The sequence below is a fragment of the Pogona vitticeps genome, chromosome 11 (assembly GCF_051106095.1).
Source record: "Pogona vitticeps strain Pit_001003342236 chromosome 11, PviZW2.1, whole genome shotgun sequence".
NCBI classification, from domain to species: domain Eukaryota; kingdom Metazoa; phylum Chordata; class Lepidosauria; order Squamata; family Agamidae; genus Pogona; species Pogona vitticeps.
In genome coordinates this window covers 3,797,797-3,819,362 of record NC_135793.1, presented here as the reverse complement: position 1 = coordinate 3,819,362, position 21,566 = coordinate 3,797,797, and the positions used below count along the sequence as shown (strand labels likewise).

Sequence of the window (21,566 nt, the reverse complement as noted above, 5' to 3'; positions counted from 1 at the left end):
AGAGAGATCAAACTTGGGACCAAGACATAGACCAGTTTGAGACCGAATGGCTCTAGGGAAGCCATTGGCTTAGACTAGAGGATGGGGAAGGCTTTGTGGCTGCCTCTTCAGGGAGTTCGATTCCCCCTCTGTGCCTCCAGGGAGATGAGCCAGCCTGGGCAGCCTTGGGCAAGCTGCACTGTCCCAGGGCTCCCCCTAGAGGAAGGGAAGGGGAAACCACTTCTGAGTCTTCTTTACCTGGAAGCACATTTACACCAGCATAACTTTACCCTGGCATGAACAAGATTTGGCCCTGTGCCTGGACTGTATTCTTAAATCAAGCCCCCAAGTGGTAATATCAGCGTAAAGGCCCGCCAGTGCTTTCTCTCCTGCCGTGAAAACAGATGAAAGCAAATTTCTGTTGGGAGATATCTTGGTTTCGTGTTACCTTTTTATGCCCTCCCCATGTGCCGTGCTGGAGTATCTCATGTGATTCTCTGCATGTAACACATCTCTTTATGCGTATGTACCCACATGCTGTTTGGTCACCCATGCCACCTGTTTGCCAAGGGTTGGATCGTCTGTCTGTCCTACTTACGTACTTACCTACCTACCCACTTACCTACCTGAAACCATCTCTGTAATTTTTATTTATTTATTTATTTATTGCCAGTATCACTGGCAATACTAACAAATCTACCTCGGTGGTCTTTGTTTCTCCCTTTGCTTTGCAACTCTGTCTTACTTATCCATTCTCCTGTTCATATTTTTTCTCCAGCCATTCAGTTTTTAGTCGATACTGTGGGACAGCATTAACACAGTATTTGTGTTACAAAGAGTTAGCATTAAACTCAGTCTTCATTGATTGCACATGTATCTTGAAATAGGTGTCTTGGTTCACGTTTTCCACTGCGAATGTCACCATTTATTCAGATATATTTTATATTTCTGTATGTGGCCACATTGCCAGATAAACCTTTAAAAAAGAAAGAAAGAAAGGAGTAAAAATCTCCAGTCAATTAGCTCATGGCCATCATTCTGGCATGGTGGATGTGTTTGGAGCCTATTCTGATAAGAATATGGAGGCATTTGGTTTTGATTCCAATGGAATCAAGAGGTTCTATTTCCATTGGCATTTCTGTATAGAAAAATATTTTGTCTTTCTTGGAATATGACAACATCTATCCATTGGAAAACGTTTCAATCAGGACCTACTTGAAGTCCACTTTCCGTTTTGTAGATAATACGTACCCGGACAGCGTACTTGGGCTAGTTGACTAATGCTGGCTACAATCCACAGCCCATTTATTTATCATGAATTCTTCTGAGACTGTGGAATGAAGCCATTGTGTAGCTTTTTGGTCTAACGCTCATGTGCTTCCTTTTGTATCCTTAACCCTAATGGCATTCTCTCAACTCCTTACTACTTCCTGTGCTTCAACTGACTGATGAATTATTACCGCGGTGGCTTTTCATCTTATCAGGCCCAGCAGGTACTGTGGTTTCCATAATCTGCCTTCTTCCCTCACCCTCTCATTAAAGGGATAGATTTCCTTTCCTTCTTTTTGAAAAAAAAAAGGCAAATGGTTCTGCATAACATTCCCTCTGTGCAAAAATGGGCCTGAATACAAGATCACCCCATCCGCATGGTGACCAAATGTCTTTTCCCTTTCTTTACCCACTGCAGCTCATTGTTCCATCCATAATCAGCAAAAAAAGAGGGATTTTTGCTCTTTGGAATCTGTTTCTCTTTGGGTGTAGTGATGGGAGGCTGTTTGCCTGTCTGTCTCTTTGTCTGTCTGTTTTATTTGTGTCAAACCCTTCTGCCGATAAAAAGGTCTCCGTGCCTCGGACAATTACACCACTTGGCTTAAAACAATCTCTGACATAAAGCACAACACAGCAAATAAAAAAAACGCAACAATACAATGCAGAGACAGCACCATGTTCCAGGCATCCAGCAGTCATCTGGAGACAGAGGCAGAAAGTGAGGGTCCAGTGGAGGGGACCCTTGGGCCGGACAGGCCTGAGAAGCTATGGCCAACCGTACCCAACAACCCTGAATTTGAGGAGTCTGTGCCTGAAACAAATGTGGCATCTTTGGAGGTTGACTCTTGTGTTGGTGGAGATCACCCACTTCCCAGAGTCCTAGGATTACAGTAGCAGGCATGTCAATGCCAGCAGTGTTCTCAGCAGGAGTTCTTGTAAAGGTGGCAAAGAACTAGTCTTTAAGGCCAAGCAGTGGCCCTGTAAGGCAATGGTTCCCAGCCTTGAGTAACCCAAGGTGTTCTTTGACTGCAATTCCCAAAAACCCTGGCTAGCACAGCTAAGGCTTATGAGAGTTGCAGTCCAAGAATACCTGGTGGACCTAAGGTTGGGAATTGCTGCTGTAAGGGAAGAATAGAGGCATAGCTTGGAGGGAGTGGCCAACCTCAGTGCAATCCCAAGCTGTTCTTACTGATGACTGGGAACTGTCCTTGGTGCTGAACCTGCTGGTCCTGTCCAGCATCTCAAGATCTGTCTCAAACCCAACACATCCATTAGGGGCAGGACTTCGATATCTAATGGGCTTCCATCCCCACAACTGAGTGAAGCTCCCGGGGCTGAATTACGACAGTGGAAGCTTCATAACAGCACGAGATGGAACAGTGTTTCTGTCTCTGTCATGCTGCTATGGGGCTTTCACTCCCATAATTCAGCCTAGAGAGCGTCCTCTGAATGATGATGGTGGGAGTCCAATAAATAGGAAAAACTCATCAGTGCATAAACAAAATATAAAGATATCCATCCAGTTAGATCCTCTGCATGCCCAAGACCTTCCTGAATGTAAGTGGAAGGAAATTGGATGGATGTATGGATGTCTTTGCCTGCTAATGGAGGAGAGGAGAGGAAAGGAAGTAAACTTAGATGTCTTTTGGAACCAATCAAAAGGTAGTAAATCTATTTATTAATTTTTTTATTAATTTATTTTATTTATATCCCGCCTATCTAGTCGATAGACCACTCTAGGCGGCTTACAGCAAGGGGTACAACAATAAATACAACAGAATTACATAAAGGAAAACTTTCAACAATTGAGTTAAACACTAGGAAAGAAAAGAGGAGGGGAATCAATCTATTGGAGTTCGTTGGTGTAAGAAAGCAGTGATGGTTGCCAACTTTAAAAAAGGATGAGATGAATTGATTCATTGAGGTTAGCCAGGAAGTGCTACGCTGGTGATGGTTCCACTCGCGTTGCCCTGCCAGGCTCCCTATATGCAATTTGGTTGCCACGGTGGAGACAGAATGGTGCACTTTATAGGCTGTGGATCAGATCCACCCTGGCTCTTTTGATGCAGCTACCTCATTGAATGACCGTGTCTAATAACAATGTCTAGGATTACCAGGGGCGTCAGGCGAAAAGGGAGATCCTGGCCCACCCGGATTCGACAGTCCAGGCCCTCCCGGCGACAGAGGCTCCCCCGGATTCCCTGGAGCGCCTGGCCTCCCGGGGCCTCCAGGTCCAGCTGGACCACCAGGACGAGATGGCCTCCCAGGATTTCCAGGTGCGTTTTTTCTGCGCTCCGTACCTGTGCAGCGATTAGTGTAGCGAAGAGCGCTTTCTATACTGTAAGGAAACGAAAGAGGTAGAGAGCTTCAAAATCGGTCCATCCACCTCCTAATTCAGTTTGGTCCGGAAGAGTTGAGAACATTTTGTCTTTTCTCTCCTGTAACCCCAAGATCATCTGCTGTGCACTTGTAACTGAAGAATTCTAGACTGAAGGGTTTGTTTGAGATACCTGAGCTCAGTGACCATGACTGTGGCAATCCTACCATCCCCTCTACTTGCAAATCCACCCCACCGCTGTCATAAACATAAAGCAACCTAGCGAGATGCTTTTGTTGTAGCTATTAAACCATCAGAAGCCCTATACCCTCACCCATCTGCAACAAATCGCTCAGAGGTGGTAGGCAAACCACTTTGCTATTGCATTTCCGAAGGATTTCAATTTGCTAGGCTGGCGCTAAAAAGCCGGAAAGCTGTCTAAAGGCTTAGAGGGTTGTGTATTGGGGGGGTTGTTGGACACACACTAAAATGGGTGGTTTCCATGCTTCCAGGTGGCAAGGGCGAGATGGGAGTGATGGGTGCACCGGGTCCTCAAGGGTCCCCCGGGACCCCTGGCCGAAGTGGCCTCCCTGGCCTCAAAGGTAAGAGAATGTGCCACTTCCCTGTTTTTATAGCAGCAACACCCTAACAACAATGCTGGGACGTGTGTTTTGGTCTTTTGAAATTCCGTTCAACGGAAGTGAGGACAAGGGGGGAACTTTGGCTTTCCCTCTCGGTCAGCTGCACCTTTGGCTAGAGTGTGATTTGGTTATGCAGTTATTCTTGGTTGAGTCTGTAGCCCACCATTCCGTCATAAAAGGGGGCCGGCCCGTTGCTAACCCGTCGAGCTGAATTAGATCTTTCTTATTTTAATAGGGTGGTTGAGGTCGAGGACAGACAGAGTGTCAAATCTTTATTCAGCCATTCAGGTCATGATCTTAGTCCAGTCACTAGTTACGGCCTGAGCCACACTGAACTTGTCAGCTCCTTTGATATTTGGGTTGGGCATGGTTAGCACTTAGAGGGGGGGAACCACCCGTCAATGCCTGGTGCCGTAACCTGCTGATATATCACGAACGGAAGCACTGATTCAATCCTCAGGATCTCTGGCACTGGGAAATAATCCTGTCCAACTCTTGACTAGCTGCTGCTAGGCGGACCAAGGGTCTGGTTGAGCCAGCTTCTCACAATCCCATGAGGCTAAAATGTGCACGTATCCCGGAGTGCAAGATGGATGTGCTGAAGTTACAGAAAGTCCGATTTTGATTGTATTATCTAACTGTTAGTGCAGTACGACAAGGAAACCCATGACCTCGGGAGGTGGTGAGCTCTCCAACCCTGGAGGCCTTCAAGAGAAAACTGGACCACCCTCTGTCGGATCTGGATTCCTGCCTTGAGCAGGAGGCTGGACTCGATGGCCTTAGGAGGCCCCCTTCCAACTCCACAATTCTATGATTCTGACCCATTGGAGGAGTGCAGGATAATGAAGACTATTTTAGATCTGCTGGATGCTTGGGGAATTATTTCAATGGGTTGGCCATGCAAAGGGAGCCATTGTCGAGAGCCATCTCTTTATGTGGCCATTTTTGAAGGATGGGCCATTGCAATTAATGATAGATTCTCCGTTTGATTGGTTCCCTGTGCAGGCAACGATGGTTTACCAGGCCCGCCGGGCCGGCCAGGGCCTGCAGGGCAAAAAGGTACCAAGGGCGAGACAGGCCTGCCGGGACTGCCAGGACAAGTTGATCTGGATAAGTTGGGTTCCAAAGGAGAGAAAGGAGAGCCGGGAACACCAGGTGAGATTTGGTTGTCGCTGTGCTCCTTTCTGAGGTAACACCAATCAGTGGTTTTCAACCTTCTTTTCAGCTCTGGGCCTAACCCTCTTTGCAGGGCTTATCCCGTAGAAAAGCACAGTCAGCTGCAGGGATCATTCTCTGGTCTGCCTATGCTTGAGCGAATTTTTTTTTTTTTAGTGGGGTGCACGAGCAATGCCCAGTCTAGATTCGTCATCCATTCGCAATGAAACTTAGCATGGTGAAAAACAAAGATGTTCTTGCACCTTGAAGGCAGCTAATCCTTCTCAGACATCTCTACTTTATTAGCTACCCATGTCATTCCTTTTTTGTTTCTTTCCTTAAAGGGATACCTGGCTTAACAGGGCAGAAAGGTTACCAAGGCATCCCAGGCGACCCAGGGCTTCCCGGACTATCTGGGCCACCAGGAATGCCCGGACTGCCAGGTAAGGATCATGCCTTCACTTCCATTCAGGTACGTACGCGTATAGTGAGATGGGGGAACCGGTGCCATGCAGTGGATACAGAGTCTCATGGTGTTTCAGCCCTCAAGGACACGGGATCAGGATCCGCTGAACCTCTTAGTCCTATGCAGTCATCCAGAAGTCATGCCCTAGTCAAGCTACCCATCTTTCTGTTGTTGCTGTGCTCTGGCACATGGAGAGTGACACATGCTAGGAACTGTTGGGTAGCTCCGTGATTGAGGCCTCTGACTGTAGAGCCAGAGGTTGGGAGTTCAATTCCCCCACTGGGCCTCTAGGAAGAAAGAGCCAGCCTGCGTAGCCTTGGGCCAGCTGCCCGGTCCCAAGGCACCCCCAGAAGACAGGGAGGGCCAACCACGCTTGAGCATTCTGTATCTGGAAAACGTTGAAAAGGATTGCCATCAGTCAGAACTGACTTGACGTCATCTGTTTATCGAACTGCTGGAGAACCCTGTGGCACGTCTGGCTGCAGAGCCAGAGGTTGGGAGCTGGATTTCCGCCTGCCCCCCCAGTCCTCCTCGAGAAGAGGGCCCCTTCCAGCTCTGCAGTGCTAAGAGGAGGAGGATCAGTGCCTCCTCTCTGTGTGAATCATGACCCGAGAAAACCAGCAGCTTGACTCTCATAGAAAGCCCACACAAATGGTGAAGGAACTTCAGAGCGATCACCTTCCATACATGGTAGGGTGGAGTCCGAGCGCCATCCTCTACTCAGTGTAAGGAAACACAGTTTCTGAAGGACGGAATTGGGTCCCTGTGTTTTTGATGGGGGACCTGCGGTATATCCCAGTGCAGGAAGAGGACACTCCATGCACCTGAGGAAGTAAGTTCTAGTGAGAGTTTGGAAAAGCTAGTTTGTCATCGAAGCCACCAACAGGAATTTGACCCAACTCCAGGAGGCAGTGGAAGACAGGAGGGCCTGGCGTGCTCTGGTCCATGGGGTCACAAAGAGTCAGACACGACTTAATGACTAAACAACAACAACAACGTTTCTTAGGATGGTGAACTCCCGGCACCCCTCCGCCTGTGTCGCTGTGAGCCACGTGTGGGTGTCCGTGCTTGTGTGGTGAGGGTCACCCTTTGGATGACAGACGCTTTGTTTCCTCTAGGTCCCAAGGGAGACCTGGGCGTAGTCGGACCGCCCGGACCAAGTGGGCCCCCTGGACAGAAAGGGGTCAGTGGCGAAATGGGACTCCCAGGTAAACCGTCGCACGTCCAGACAATCTGTGCTTCCGCCGGAGGTTGAGAAGCAGAGGCGGGGAAAGGGTCAGGCTGCAAGGGTGAATGCGGCCACTCAGGAGTTAGCCTTGCAGGAGAGGAAGGAAAAAGGCATAGAATTATACCGTGAAGTGACAAATTCTTGGCACCAACAGGGGCCAAGGTATGCACCCGCATGCACAACAATCTTAAAATACTGTGTTGTGCCCTTTCTACTTTCTTTAGCTGTTCTGTCTTCATGTCTGGTGGCAGTTATGGGGAAACAGCGTGAAGAATTCCAGAGGGAATAAATCGTGTTAAATGTCATCTCTGGGTTCAGGCCGCGGAGTCTTAGGATGTTACTTTAGCGAGCGAATCTTTGTTCACACATTTTCTTCTGGTGCACTCAGAAGAACGCTGACATCCCTTTACATGCGGTCACTGCAAAGTGGGTTTTTTCCCTCCTATTTTGCGCAGGTCCGCCTGGTGTAAAAGGGTCACCCGGCCTCATGGGACGGCCAGGCCAGCCTGGGGCTCCTGGATTTTCTGGACTGAAGGGGGAGAAGGGCGAGCCCGGCCTTTCCGATATCGGCATCCCGGGGCCACCTGGCCCAAAGGTAAAATATGGGGATTGGGGGCGAAGGGCAGAACTTTGGTGTCATGGGAAGCCTCACAGCCTCCAGCTAGCGGGAAGGGGGGGGGGAGAAATGCTTGCAAAAGCAACAACTGCAGGCGAATATGATTTGCTTAGAGCAAGGGTGAGGAATCTCAAGGGCTAAATTCAATTTGAGGGGCATTCTTGAGGGTGGGAGTTGTGTTCTAGTGGGGGGAAAAAAGGAAAAGGGTATTTCTGGAAATGCTAGCATGTTTTAGGACAGGTTAAAGATCTTATCGCCAATAGATAAGTCTTGAGAGCCGTATCCCAAAATTTAGATGGATTTTGTTCTCTGTTGCTTGCATGACAAGCTACACCTGGTGAAATTCCCTCTTCCACACCGTTACTAGAAGGTCAGGAGCCCTATCCGCCTTTTTGTGTGGCCATTCCGCCCTCACCACAGCGACGCTTGCAGGCCGAGGGTGCTGGGGAGGATTAAAAATGGAGCCTCACCTGTCGAAACCGTCGGCGTCATGAGCCAAACAGCAGCAGCAATACCCAAATACAGTGGTACCTCGCTAGACAGTTACCCCCGCATGTCAGGTTTTTTTGCTAGACATTGACTTTTTGCAAATTGTTAGCGATTCGCAAAACAGTGATTCCTATGGGGGAATTTCGCTGGACAATGTTTGGTCCCTGCTTTGCAAACCAATTTTTGCTAGACAACAATTTTGACAGCTCCCTCCGCGCTCACAAAACGGGTGTTTTCGGGAACCTAAACTTCGCAAGACAGCTATTTAAACAGCTGATCGGCGGTTCGCAAAGCGGCTTTCCTATGGCCGATATTTGCTAGACAACGACGATTCTTCCCCGTTGGAACACATTAAACAGGTTTCAGTGCATTCCAATGGGGAAAACGCTTTTTGCTAGACAATGATTTCGCTAAACAGCCATTTCAGTGGAACGGATTATCATCGTCTAGCAAGGCATCACTGTAATTAGGGAAAACGTAAAGGATGCTCTGTTCTGGACGCTGCAGATGGCGGAACCCCTCTCAAGGAAACCATATGAGGATTTCTCCTTTCCCTGGATAAATTGAGCAATGTGGGGCTATTCCAATTCCTCTGTCCACAAATAATATAGGACATTTTGAAGTGCTTCCAGTGTGCAGCGATAATTCCAAAAACACCCCCCTCCCAATATAGCTGTTGGTCTTTCAAAATTGTCACAATATTTTTCTGTTTGGTTTGCCCTGTCCAGCTGTAAATATTTTCCTCTTTCCTTCTCCCCCCCCCACCCAGGGAGAAGCAGGTTTGCCAGGATTCCCAGGTAGCCCTGGCCTCAAAGGTTCTCCTGGCAGTGCCGGTTTGCCAGGTTTGCCTGGTAATCCAGGTGCCAAAGGGGATATTGGTCTTCCTGGATTTCCAGGTAATACTTTTCCCACTTAATTTGACTACTGTTCTGTCTCTCTTTTTCCCCCCCCTCCATGCTTTCATGCTTTCGCTTCTGAAACAGGTAAAGTGTCTACCTGCTTACGTTTTTCTTTCCTCGGCATTGCACCCTGCGAACAAGATAATAAAATGATAGGGAATTGAGACTTTTTGCGAAGGACAAAATATTTGCAAAAGTTTTGAATGTTTGGTTAAATTCCTCCAGCTGCACGGCAGAAGTGTAGGGACTCACAGAGCAGAATAGCCTCAAGTATCTTCAGGTGAGTCCACCCCTTTTCTCTCATCCGCTGGCACTTAAGTCACAATAACTCACTCCGAGACATGATTATGAAAAAATATTTTGAAAGGTTTCATTTACTTACGGCTGAACTGATAAAACAGGAATGAGACAAAACATGACGGACTGCAACAACAAGCCTTAAGAGATTCCCTGCTTTCAACAGACTGACTGATTCCAACAGACAAAAGAGAGGGAAAAAGCAGAGCAGAGATGCGGGGCTCTCTTTGAATCAGGCACAGCAGGAACCATTGGTTACTGCTGGATAGATTGACAGCCAGCCCAACCAGAAAGGTCACTTCCAGCCAAACTTAATAAGGCTGCATGCGAGGTTGCAATAACTCCCAACAATAATTCCTTCCAGTCAGGCCAGTGATGAAGGAAAGAAGAGATAAATTTTCCAAAATCTGGAAAGCCACACATTCATCAGCCCTGTTTAAAGTTGACATTCTTGCCTTCTAAATGTTACAGTTACCGGCTTTTAACCCCAATGATTTCTGAGTGGAAGTTGTGTTGAAAACGTCTTGAAAACACTGGCAGAGGGAGTAGAGAAGCTGGCCCATGCTGGACACCTTCACCACTATGAGATCATGCTTGTTTGGGCCCTTCTTTGCTGGTGGACCATCTGGATTGTGCTGCTCAAGGCAACCCACTAGACATGGGCAAATCAGATTTATGTGGACCCTGAAATGTTTGCCATCGCAATTTGTGATTCCCAAAAGAGGTTCACCTTCAATTAACCCTTGGCTCTGTAAACATGATTCTACAATGGAAATGAAATATCTGGTTTTTTTTTTAATCACTTACTTGGAAGAGGAATTAACAAGATGCCTTGTCCGTTTTTGTACATAGCGTCTTTTTCTAAAATATTTCAGATCAGAATATGTTTGATAGCTCTATTTAAAATGACTGTGTTTTAACGTTTTCACAGCTGAGGGTTGTCTTATCTCAATGGATGCTTTTCACCTTAAATTCTGATCTCTTTCCTCCCTGCCTTCTTCAAACCTCGCAGCATGCACGCAGTGTGAACGCATGTACCTGTATGTGTCCTGTTTCTTGTTTCAATATGTTGTGTCTTCTGATTCTTTCCGGCTCTGGAAAGTAATCCATGGATGAAGACCTGCATTTCCATCCTGGTCAGATCTACTGATCCTTCCCTCCCTCCCTCCCTCCCTCTTTTCCTTTCTTTCTTGCATGCTCAGCTATTTACTTAACTTGACTTTAAGTTCCAACTCTGCTTCTGCAGGAACACCAGGTATTCCAGGATCAAAAGGTATTGATGGACCTCCGGGGAATCCAGGTGTTCCAGGACCACCTGGGCCTCCAGGTATGAGTTAAAAGACCTGTCACGTGTGTTGTCTTCTGTCCTTGTTGATTCCCCAACACGGATGCTGTTCTGCGAGCATCAGACATCAAAGAATGACTTTGGTGACCATTCTTCTCCAAATTTCCACTCATTTGGATTGTTACTGTGCTACAGACGTCGCCAGGAAGAGCCCCTACCGCTTGTAATGTGTTGTCCTTTCTACTTTTAGGGGAAGTGGGGCGTCCCGGCCCCCCGGGTCTTGCAGGGGAAAAAGGACAGCCTGGCCGAGATGGCATTCCAGGACCAGCGGGGCAGAAAGGTGAACCAGGTAAGCTGAGCACCTTCCTTTCTGTTGTGTTTTGCTTGCTCTCTCTCTCTCTTTCACTTTCACTTTCATATTATGTACATATATTTGTTCATCATCTGGGTAAAACAAGTTGTTCTGGTGGGCAGCTAAGAAGTAACAGCAACGCCGTGCAAATGTTGAACGCCGAAACCCCAACGCTAGAGGCTCATCTAAGGTTGTTCTGTGGAGAAAAGACCCATTGTTACGAATAGGCCACGTCGGTCACAATGGGCCCGCTGTCCATTGATTTCCATGGGTCTGCTCTAGTTACGAATAACACTCGACTTGGCTTATAAAAATACAGAAGGCAACATAAGTAAAAACATAGCGCAAGACATATCATCGTTTGGGATGAGCCATTGTGTCATCGTTGTTACGTACCGTCAAGTTGTCTCTGACTTCTGGCCGCCCTGTGAATGAGTGATCCCTCCACAATTTCCTCTCCTCAAATGTTCTGCTCTGCTCCGGCAGACTCTACCCTGTGACTTCCTTTAGGAAGTCATTCCATCTTGTATTGGGTCTTCCTCTTTTCCTGTTGCCTTCACCTTTTCCCAGCATGATTGTCTTTTCCAGAGAATCTTGCCTTCTCGTGGTGCCCCCAATGTAGGACAGCCTCAGTTTCAATGTCTTTCCTTCCAGAGATCGTTCAGGCTTGATTTGATCTAGGACCCACTAGTTTGTCTTTCTGGCAGTCCACAGTAACTGCAAATCTCTCCTCCAGCACCATATTTGAAATGAATAAGTTTCCTCCCCCCCCCCCCCCATATCTATTGTGCCACAGATATACTCATTGGCCAAAATGTTTGCCTCCATCAACCAGTTTTGCATTTAGAAGACCCACACTATGGAACTATACCATCAGCGTCTCAATGATTACTGTTGTTTTTTTTTTATTGTTGTTGTTCTTTAGGTCAACCAGGGTTTGGACGCCCCGGACCGCCAGGACTTCCAGGACTATCAGGCAAAGTTTTATCTTTCTATATAAACATTGGAAGAAAGAGATCTTGGCTGAGTGCTAATTCCTGGACTTTGTCTGCCTAAGGCAGATTATAAACGCTTCCCGTTGTGATAAGAATCCTGTACCGGATGATGAAAGAGACCTTATCAGAGAGGCCAAGGAGCTGTTGCCAGCTAGACAAGAAACAGGGCTACGTAGATTCATGGACTGGCTTGTTATAAGGCATTTTGCTCTAGTTCAGATCTATAAGAGATGGTTATGGTGGCTTTGGAGAGCAGAGCCATTTCAGTAGAACCCCTGCATCCATGGGAGATTGGTTCCAACCCACCCGTGGATGCTGAGAACCGCAGATAATAGCAAACGCTAGACATAGCATAAAAGAAAAAAATATATAGAAAAAAAAGTATTTTCACATATCTTGCCAGAGCTGGTCACTAGAAGGAATCAGAGGCCATGCTACATATTCTTCAACAAAAAGAATACATAGCATGGTCTCTGTCTCCCTCGGGTGGCCAGTTCTGGTAAATATATTGTGAAAATACGTATTTCTAGGGGTTTTTCCCCTCTCCTTTTAATATATTTAATATTGTGTGACTATGGATAAGTGAAACCATAGGTACCGATCCTGTGGATACAGGACTCCTACTGTGCTTAACTTTAGTGCAATCTCAGATCACTTGAAGGTTAATGTATCAGAATTAGCGTGAGCCTGCTGAAGCCCCGGGAGGCAGGGTGTGCTCCCAGCGCCCTCATGTGCTGCTTCCATTCTTTTTTTTTTTGAACAGGTCAAAAAGGCGACTCCGGTTTACCTGGACCCCCGGGAGCTCCTGGAGCCCCCGGTCTCAAGGGGGAAACGGGTCTCCAGGGATTTCCTGGCACTCAAGGTCCACCAGGCCCTCCAGGACTTCCTGGGCCACCTTCCGAAGGACCTAAGGGTAGCCCCGGGCCACCTGGAATACCGGGGAGACCAGGTAAGAAAGGGAAAGATCCATACACATTTTGCTGAACATGTTGTTGGTAGGTTATTGAGCTCGACTGAATGTGAGATTGGTCCTTTCAAGACTTATAAACTTGTCTGGTTGACATGATAAGTCATTACCTTGACACATCCGTAATTTAATCATTGGAGGTTATCCGAAACCCCTCTTGATAGACCTATCAAGACGGGGAGAAAAAAGGTAAACAACATCCTCTCAATAACCTGGCAGCAAAATGTTGCCCACCTGGGATGGCCTTCGCATGTCGTCACGGCAATCATCCTCTGGCCGAGCACTCGGTTGACTTTAATAGCACCTGCCGTCTCTGCCTGCCCCACGACACCCCATGATAAGCAAATCCATCTCGTGCACAAAGTGTAACAAGACACGCTGCTGCCCGCAGGGACCCATGGAAAATCAGTTTCATGTTAGCCGCACAGCATGACCCGATTGCGTCACGGTTTCGTTCCACCTTCACGAACACTCATCCTTGCTCCATCGTGTCCGACGGCTCCAGCGGATTCCGTGCGCCGTCACACCTTCACCCTTCCATCCCTCATCTCGTGTGCTGTCTCTTTGTCAACTAACTGTGAAAGTGATCGTTTCCATTGTGGGCAAACCCGACTGAGCTGCTACTGGTCCTCTGAGCAAAATGGGTGTCACCACTGGAACATTTATTTGGGGGTGGGTTGAAAGCCCTCCCCCATTCCTTTCCTTGCACTTTTTGCTCCCTACATCCTCCTTCGAAAAATTGTCAAGAGTAGAGGAGGTAATCCAGGGGCAAGCAAGCTCCAAAAGGGCATTTTCCATCCCCAGTCACATCAAGCCCAAAGTGAGTGAAAGTCCATACCTACTTGAATAAATAATCATGTGCCGTTAAGCTCATTCTGACTTATGGTGACCCTTTTCAAGTTTATCCATGTAGAGAATAGAAGTGCTTTACCCTTCTCTTCCTCTAGGGGCAACCTTGGGACTGTGCAACTGGCCCAAGGCTCCAAAGGCTGACCATTCTCCCAGGAGGCACCATGGGGGAATTGAACCCTTAACCTCAATCTAACTTGCAGAGCTACCCAGCTAGGCTCCCTTATCTTAATAACAATAACAATAACAATAGCACACTGTCAAGTCAATTCTGACTTAAGTCAACCCTTCCCAGGGTTTTCTAGGTATAGGGAACTCAGAAGTGTTTTACCATACCCTTCTTCTGGGGGTGCCCTGGGATGGTGCAGCTTGCCCAAGGCTACACAGGTTGGCTGGTCTCCCAGAAGGTGCAGTGGGGAATCGAGCTCCCAACCTCTGGCTCCACAGCCAGATACATTTACCCTTCCCTCCTTCTGGAGGTATCCTGAGACTGTGAGTGACACCTCTGAGGGCTTTTGATTTTTTGGCTGGAGCTCCCAGCATCCTGGCTGAGGGAAATCCTGGTGAATTCCGGTGGGTGCAGTGCAAAAAATCACAAAAGCCCCGTGCTTCTTTGCTTTTCTTTCCACTGTAAAAATCCATGAAGGTGGCTTGCAAATGTAACAAAAAGGAACTTCCTAGCCATTGGATAATTATTATTATTATTAAAGTGTGGAAGAGAAAACTTGATTTGCTCTAAAACAAGTTACATCGGAACGCACATCTTATATTTGATTTGATCCACGTTTCTGAGATGCTTCTGGAGTGCTGATGAACTTGAAAACATTAGCCTGTGCTCACGTGCGTCTTGTTTTGTAGAAACAATATGGCTTTTTGCTACAGTGGTGTCAGCAAAACACACAACATGCACACAATTTGCCTTTTTAAAAAAGGTATACGGTGTGCTTCCCTTGATTCTAAGTGGATTAGTCTTGGTGGAAGTTTCCCGGAAGTGCTAACCAACTTGAAAAACAGATGCATGCTTCCTGCTTGCCTGGTTTTAAGGCCAACTTGCCACATCATCAACATTCAAGAGGGGGACACTATCAGATCATGGGTTGCCCACAGTTGGAGCGAACCAGTAACTGCTCAGTGGTTTGGCTTCATTCCCGTCATTTTTGTGCTGCATGCGTACTATATGGTGCAGTTTGTCTCACTCTGACGTGCATGTCCCACCGTGGGTAGACCAAGTTACTGTTTCCTATCAAGCCAGTCCACGTTTTAGGGTCTCCTCGATGGGCTGCGTTGGACGAAATGCCACCTGTGTCATGACGAAAGTCGCTACAAAGCAGGTGTTTCCTGGACGAAGAGAAAACTACTTTGAAATTAGCTATTGATGTTATCAGATACTTGCAGAGGCGGATGGCCCTTGTTAATAATTGGATGGATCCTTGCCACCAGCCTTTGGCTGAGAACCTTTGTGGCACAGTGGTTAAACTGCGGCCAAAGTCCTGCCCACGGCCTGGGTTCAGTTGAGGTTGACTCAGCCTTCCATCCTTCCAAGGTTGGCAAACTGAGTACCTGGTTTGCAGGGGGCAGGGAGAGAAGATGTGTAGCCTGCACAATTAAATTGTAAACCACCCAGAGAGTGCCTTAAGCACTATGAGGAGGTATATAAGCAACACGCATTGAGTTCATTCCAGGTTCATATGGGCTTGTTTGGTGATACAAGATTTGAAGGCTCATCCCACTCCATTTTGTAACCCTGGGCTATTTCTGTTTACATGGTTTTAGGCAGCAAGCCTAAAGTAAGACCAATGGGGACTCACGTCTACGTTCCTAGGAAGCGCTCTTGTATTCTGACGATGGGTGATAATAACTTGGTCTATACACCATATGCAAAAAGAAATGTCAGATGCCTTGCCATGAATTCTTTTAGTTTATTGACAGTATCTAACCATATGATGTTTTCCTCTTCTAATGATGGCCTTGGTGAACTTTCCATCCCTTCCTTCCAGGTGCCACAGGTTAGCTCATTAACTCCAGAGTTATAACTTTGCATGAACTAGAACGTCTTGCTTTGATAAAAGAAAACAGGGTCCTGGGTGCAAGATGAGTATGCCAAGTCATTCATCTTACGTGGTTCTGCTGGTTGAGTAGGAACTGGGAGCATGACCACAGAAGCAGAAGTTTGTTGGAGAGCCAGCTGCAGAATTCTGAGACCTGGAGATGTTTCCCAGGGTCTGGGCAAAATGGGGAGCAACCCCACAACCACATCCTACGAGGCCACACAACCATGTTCTTGGGGGAACAGCCACGTTATACCAGATCCAAACCTTCACCAGCACAGGGACGCAGCCACTATCATGGCTTAAAGTGAGGTCAGGGTGAAGACCGTATCGAGTCATTTCCTACACCCCAGGCTGAGAGGGGCTTGATCCGCACAGCCGACTTGCTCAAAGCGTTGGCTCAGCTGGCCCTTGGCCATTTGGCCCATCAAGATGGTGCCATAGGACGAATCTCTTTGATGCACAATAATCGCGTGGCTTCAAGTCAACTCTGACTTATGTCAATCTTTCCAGGATTTTCTAGGTAGACAATACTCAGAAGTCGTTTTACCCTTCTCTTCCTCTAGGGGCAACCTTGGGACTGTGCAGCTGGCCCAAGGCCACCCAGGCTCTACAGCCAGATACCTAAGATACTGAGCTATCCAGCCCAGCTGCCTAGGGGGAAATGCTCTTGAATTCATTTGAGCTAAGTAGCTATTAAAGAGCTGTGCTACAAGAAAGCCCTTCCTTTCATTTTCCTCGGTATCAGTTAATATTATTTCCATGCTAATCTAACATTGCTCAGACCTGATTATCATTCTTTTAATGCCTTTTCCATAGAATAGGAATGACTTGGCATACACATACATACGATCTGCACCGAGACAAAGTCTTAGAAGTTTGGCTATGACAGCTTTTAAGGAGGAAAACGGCATGACTGCAAACAGGTTTAAAATCTGGATGTGGAATCAATATAACCATCACTGGTGGCAAATTAAATCCTCTGTTTCGTCTGAGATCAGAAGTTGAAAACAAAGGGAAGAGTGTTACTTTTATTATTAAAGTGGAAGTGCCATGAAGGCCAGCCTTAAGAGCTTCTGTCATAGCTAAAGTCACAGGCAAACTTCTGTTTTACACTAGAAGGTTTGTGTTAGTCTCTTCTCTTGTTTAGCCTTAATGGAGTACGATCTCAAAACAAGTGCAGAGGAAAATAGTAAATGAGATTAAAGCAGACATGTAACCTGGTTTATGATGGAATGTTGCATGGAAACCATAGTTTAAAACAAGCAAACATTTCACTGACACGTTTCATGATAAAGGCATGAATTCCACCTCACTTTACCCTCCCGGCGCTGTGCAGAAGGCAACTCAACAAGATAGGTGGCCTTAGATGTAAAAAGGGAGGGAGGGAGGAATTTTGACCCTGAACATCTGGAAATGATATTGTAAGGATTAAAAGAGGCCCGAAGAAAGAGGGTCTCTATTTAAGGTATCTGAAATAGCAACAACAGCAGCGGCCATACCTGGAAATAATGTTTATGGATTTTCTTCCATTCAGAAAACAAGAGGGAAAATACAAATTGAACATTATCTTGTCTTCCTCTCCTGCCAAATGTAATGAATGAGGCCATTTTACAGTACAATTTTAATACTTTAAGGGGACCTACTAGAGAAAGTGCAGTCTCAGGGGAATCAAGAGCTGAGTTACGGCTCTTGAGATATTTTAGAATTTTGTTTATGGCATATACATTGTCAAATCCGGGCGTGCCTTAAACATGCCCTGAAATTAGTTGTAGCCCCCTTTAAACCAAATCAATATCCTTGATGTTGAGATTCCATCCAGAGGTCTCCAGTGAAGCTTTCTTAATATTCTTAAATATTTTTTAATATTCTTTAAAAAAAAAACACCAAAAAGGCAGTGACTCGAGTTTTCCAAAGCAAGCCAAGAGAATGGAAGCATATAATAGGCAGAAGAAATGGTCAGTGCTCACCGCCCTTTTCCCCCACTCAACATATATGCCCTGGTAGCATTGTGTATGATATACACAGCAGGACCCCTGATCTGCTGTGGATACCTGAAGCAGCGGATACAAGGGAACCCCATATGCAACATACAAGGAGGCGTCGTACAGGCCACAAGAGGGTGCCCTTGTATGTTGTATATAGGGACTGTGGCAAGCCATGGATAAGTGTAACCCCAGATACCGATCCCACAGATATGGGAGCCCCACGGCAATTTAAACTGTAGAGTGAACTTTGATTCAAAAAAACTGACCGTGGAAAAATATATAACAATATCCAGCTTTTTGCTTATGTATAAACTTACGTTCCCTCTCATTGTTCTCATGTGGGATCTGTACGTGAGGTGGGCTTTCCTCCCAGACTTGGACGCAAACAGGCATTGAGGCTGGATGTCATGGTATGGCAGCCACGGAGCTCCTTCGTGGACACCTTAGAGGGAATGTTGATACAATTTGTCAGAGTAATTAATGCAACTAATTAGAAATAGGCCTAAAGAAAGGATGCTAGAATTCTCAGTTTTGTTTAAACTCGGCTCTGCATCCCTTGGCTGTCCGATTCCTACTTATTTTCCAGGCCACCCTTCTGCACACACCATTAGGTTGGAAAAAAAAATCCTCAGTCCACCTGCTCGTTGCAGCTAGGCTGCCCTCGTGCAACACTGTCAGTGAAATGGTATTAGTTAGTATCTGTCTTTGTTGAGACAGGACTAAATAGACAAATAGCACCTGGCTACATTAGTAAAGCCAGAGCTTCTGTAAAGTTTTGGGTTGACTGAATTGCCTCACGTCAATGGTAGCAGCCTAATCACCAGAATAAATTGTATACTTAAATTGTACGTTGTCGAGATGTAATTATAGTGATGGCGGGGAGGGTTGGCTTTGTTTTTCATGCATGCAGCGTTTGCCGTATTGTAAATACAAAGTATGCTGGTGAAGTGGGTTTCATTGTTTAGTATCCGTATCTCATCTGTGCTACTTCTAACCAGTAATCTTGTTTTACACTGTGTGATGTCTGATATTCCCCTCTTTAACATCGATCATTGGGCTTTGGTGAACTGTGACCCTCCCAGGTCCTGCAGGTTAGAGTCTTAACTTGGTTGGTTTGCTTTACTGTGTTGCATCCGTTGTTTAACATGTTGTTTTGACTGCAAATCAGATATCGTCCATGAACTGCACATAGGCAAAATTCAAACTAACACATCCCCACCCTCTCTTCTCTTCTGACGTGGTCTCAAGGTGATTAGAAACTTTTGCTTCCATTTCTAACTAACCACAGTTTAGTGGAGTGTTCAAACACTACACACTGTGGTTAGTTTTAGCTGTGGTTTACTGAAAACCATCAACTTTGAATCATGATTTATGAAGTTGGCTTGTTTTAATAAACCATGGTTAACATTAGTAGAAGTTACGAGTCTAACATAATGCTAAACCGGGTTAGTTGAAAGCAGAGTAAACTTTCTGGTGTCCTCCTCACAGCTTTATGGGGAATGGGAAGGGAAAAGCATAAAAACATAAATAATGGAACATTAAAGGATATTGTTACATCAGAACACTGCCAGTATTGTAAGTATTATACATTTGCACCAGCGGGGTGTATCAGATCTCGATTTTTCTCCCTTGCAAATGAGGTTTCCAATTGGCAAAAATTCTATGATATTAAAAATGGTGCTTAGGAATTTGCTGGTGCTTTGTATATATGATTCTCATTGTGCTTTTTTTAAAAAAGATAGCATTCCCTAGTTAGTCTTGATCTTTTTGAGAGTCAGCAGGAGCTTAAAGGTTTACTAAGAACAGTAAAAACAAAACATTGATTAAAATATTGATCAAAAGGAAGTTATCAAAATCTCCACTAGAGTGGCACTGATAATATTGGTTAAACGTTTCAATACATCAGTAATATCTGTCTTCTGCGACGCTGTACCTTATGTTCATGTTAAGAAATGCATCACTAATTTTGCATATTTTAAAATTTTATGATAAAATACATTATACACATGGGTCCATTACAGTCTGTCAATGAATATGTATTAACTGTAATATAAGTTTTTCCCCCATACCCTGTAAAGTTCATTCAATCAATTATGAAAGTTTGAACAAAGGACAATGGTCCAGCCTTGATTCTCTCTACTCAGTCACTACCCTAACCGTCTGTAAGAACAGATATTGTCAGTGCTGGCCAGAATCTTTTTGCTGATTTACATACACGTAGGGGAAATATCATGACTCTTGATGGTAAATTGCTGCTTGTTCACAAGGTTCTGGCTGCAGTCCAGGAAAACACTCAGGACTGGATTAAGCATGTTTATCCAGCTTTCCTTACGCAGGCGTATATTAGCGATAGGATTCTGGCTAGTGTGTTCTAAGTGCACTGGTGTAAGGTAGACATGATTTGAAATGAAGGGAATGAGTGTGGTCACTGATGCTAATCACCTGACATGGACCATACTCTCTTTAGGAGGTCTACATTTACGAGCCAGGTTAGCAAACTGAAGAAGGAGCCTGTTGAACCCTCATGCCTTTTTGAGGCATTCAAAAACAAGAGTTAATCTGGCCCGTTGAGGAGAAGGAGAGTGTGAGCCCCTCTCCCATCACTCTTCTTCCTCACTCTCTTAATAGGAGAGAACCTCTGCCATATGTAGAGGCTTTCCACGCAGTTGGGGACCCTGGATAACTGGGATTTACAGAGACGTGGAAATAGCTGGATTCTCCTTTTGTGGCTGCTGCTCGCCATGCCTTCTGTAGTGTTTATGTGGTCAGATTAATCCTTTTTCTCTGGAAGGCTTGAATGGGGATTGAATGTGGAGCAGAGCTTAGAAAGATGGCTTTTTAAGGATGACAGCTCCTAGCCACCATGGGTACTGGCCCTAATGGGTTGTTAATTCTGAACAATGACATGCAAGAGGGGGGAAAGGACTAGTTCTGAGGAGTTTTTTTTGGGGGGGAGAGGGTGATGTATCTCCCCACAACTCCAGAGAGCTGGGCTCTTTAAGGCTACCTGTCGTACATGACATGTATGGGTTCCACGGGAATGTGGGTTCCATGGGAAGTGGGTTCCACGGGAATTGAGTTCCATGGGAATGAAGTCACTCTCTGACCCACAAATTGTCTGCTTTGCCACATCAAGGTCTGCCTGGTCCTGAAGGCCCCCGTGGACCCCCTGGAACTGCAGCAGTTAAAGGTGAAAGAGGAAATCCTGGCCTCCCCGGCCAGCCTGGGCTTCCTGGTTTAAAGGGAGATCAAGGATTACCAGGACGCCCTGTAAGTATCAGGAGTAAGGGGCAAGAGGAAATAATTTGCTAAATTGCTGCTTTTCCAGCTTTTCTATTCCAAAATCAAGGGATTGGTTTTGGAATAGAGATGGGCATGAATTGCTTTGTGCCCAGTTGTCTAAAGTTGTCGGTGTGGCACCTGCATTCCCTGCCCAGCTCCCCCACCCATCACCCGGCTTGCGCGGCTTTTTTCCTCCTCTTCATGTGATCTTTCCAGTCCCAGCGGGAGCACAGGCTTCCCTCCTCTGCCTCCTCTGCCTTCCTCCTCATCTGAGCTGCAGAGTTTTGAATTTTGTTGTTGTTGTTGTTAAATTCCCTGTGCTGTGCAGCCAAAGTGCAGGGATTTATTGAGGAGAACGACTTCAAGTTCCCCCAGAGTAGTTCACCCCTTTATCATTGATTGGCACCTATCGTTTCAGTCATTCACTCTGAGAGTGACAGTTGT

At 46.1% G+C, this 21,566-nt stretch overlaps 1 protein-coding gene across 5 annotated transcripts in view; it reads left to right on the top strand.

Moving 5' to 3' along the window:
- The window catches only part of COL4A5 (collagen type IV alpha 5 chain), a 100,260-nt gene that overhangs the window by 68,807 nt on the left and 9,887 nt on the right, over positions 1 to 21,566 (top strand). For 4 of the 5 annotated variants that reach the window (XR_013538803.1, XM_072981248.2, XM_072981249.2 and 1 more), the window contains exons 31-42: positions 3,357 to 3,524; positions 4,078 to 4,167; positions 5,212 to 5,361; positions 5,706 to 5,804; positions 6,946 to 7,035; positions 7,511 to 7,650; positions 8,930 to 9,056; positions 10,603 to 10,683; positions 10,892 to 10,990; positions 11,919 to 11,969; positions 12,752 to 12,937; positions 20,977 to 21,110. Coding sequence is in view for 4 of the 5 variants with exons in the window: in XM_072981248.2 (XP_072837349.2) it covers positions 3,357 to 3,524; positions 4,078 to 4,167; positions 5,212 to 5,361; positions 5,706 to 5,804; positions 6,946 to 7,035; positions 7,511 to 7,650; positions 8,930 to 9,056; positions 10,603 to 10,683; positions 10,892 to 10,990; positions 11,919 to 11,969; positions 12,752 to 12,937; positions 20,977 to 21,110 (1,415 nt within the window). In the remaining variant the exon portion in view is untranslated. Of the gene's footprint in view, positions 1 to 3,356; positions 3,525 to 4,077; positions 4,168 to 5,211; positions 5,362 to 5,705; positions 5,805 to 6,945; positions 7,036 to 7,510; positions 7,651 to 8,929; positions 9,057 to 10,602; positions 10,684 to 10,891; positions 10,991 to 11,918; positions 11,970 to 12,751; positions 12,938 to 15,801; positions 20,313 to 20,976; positions 21,111 to 21,566 lie in introns of those variants that run through there. The other variant, XM_072981251.2, reaches the window with a different exon arrangement.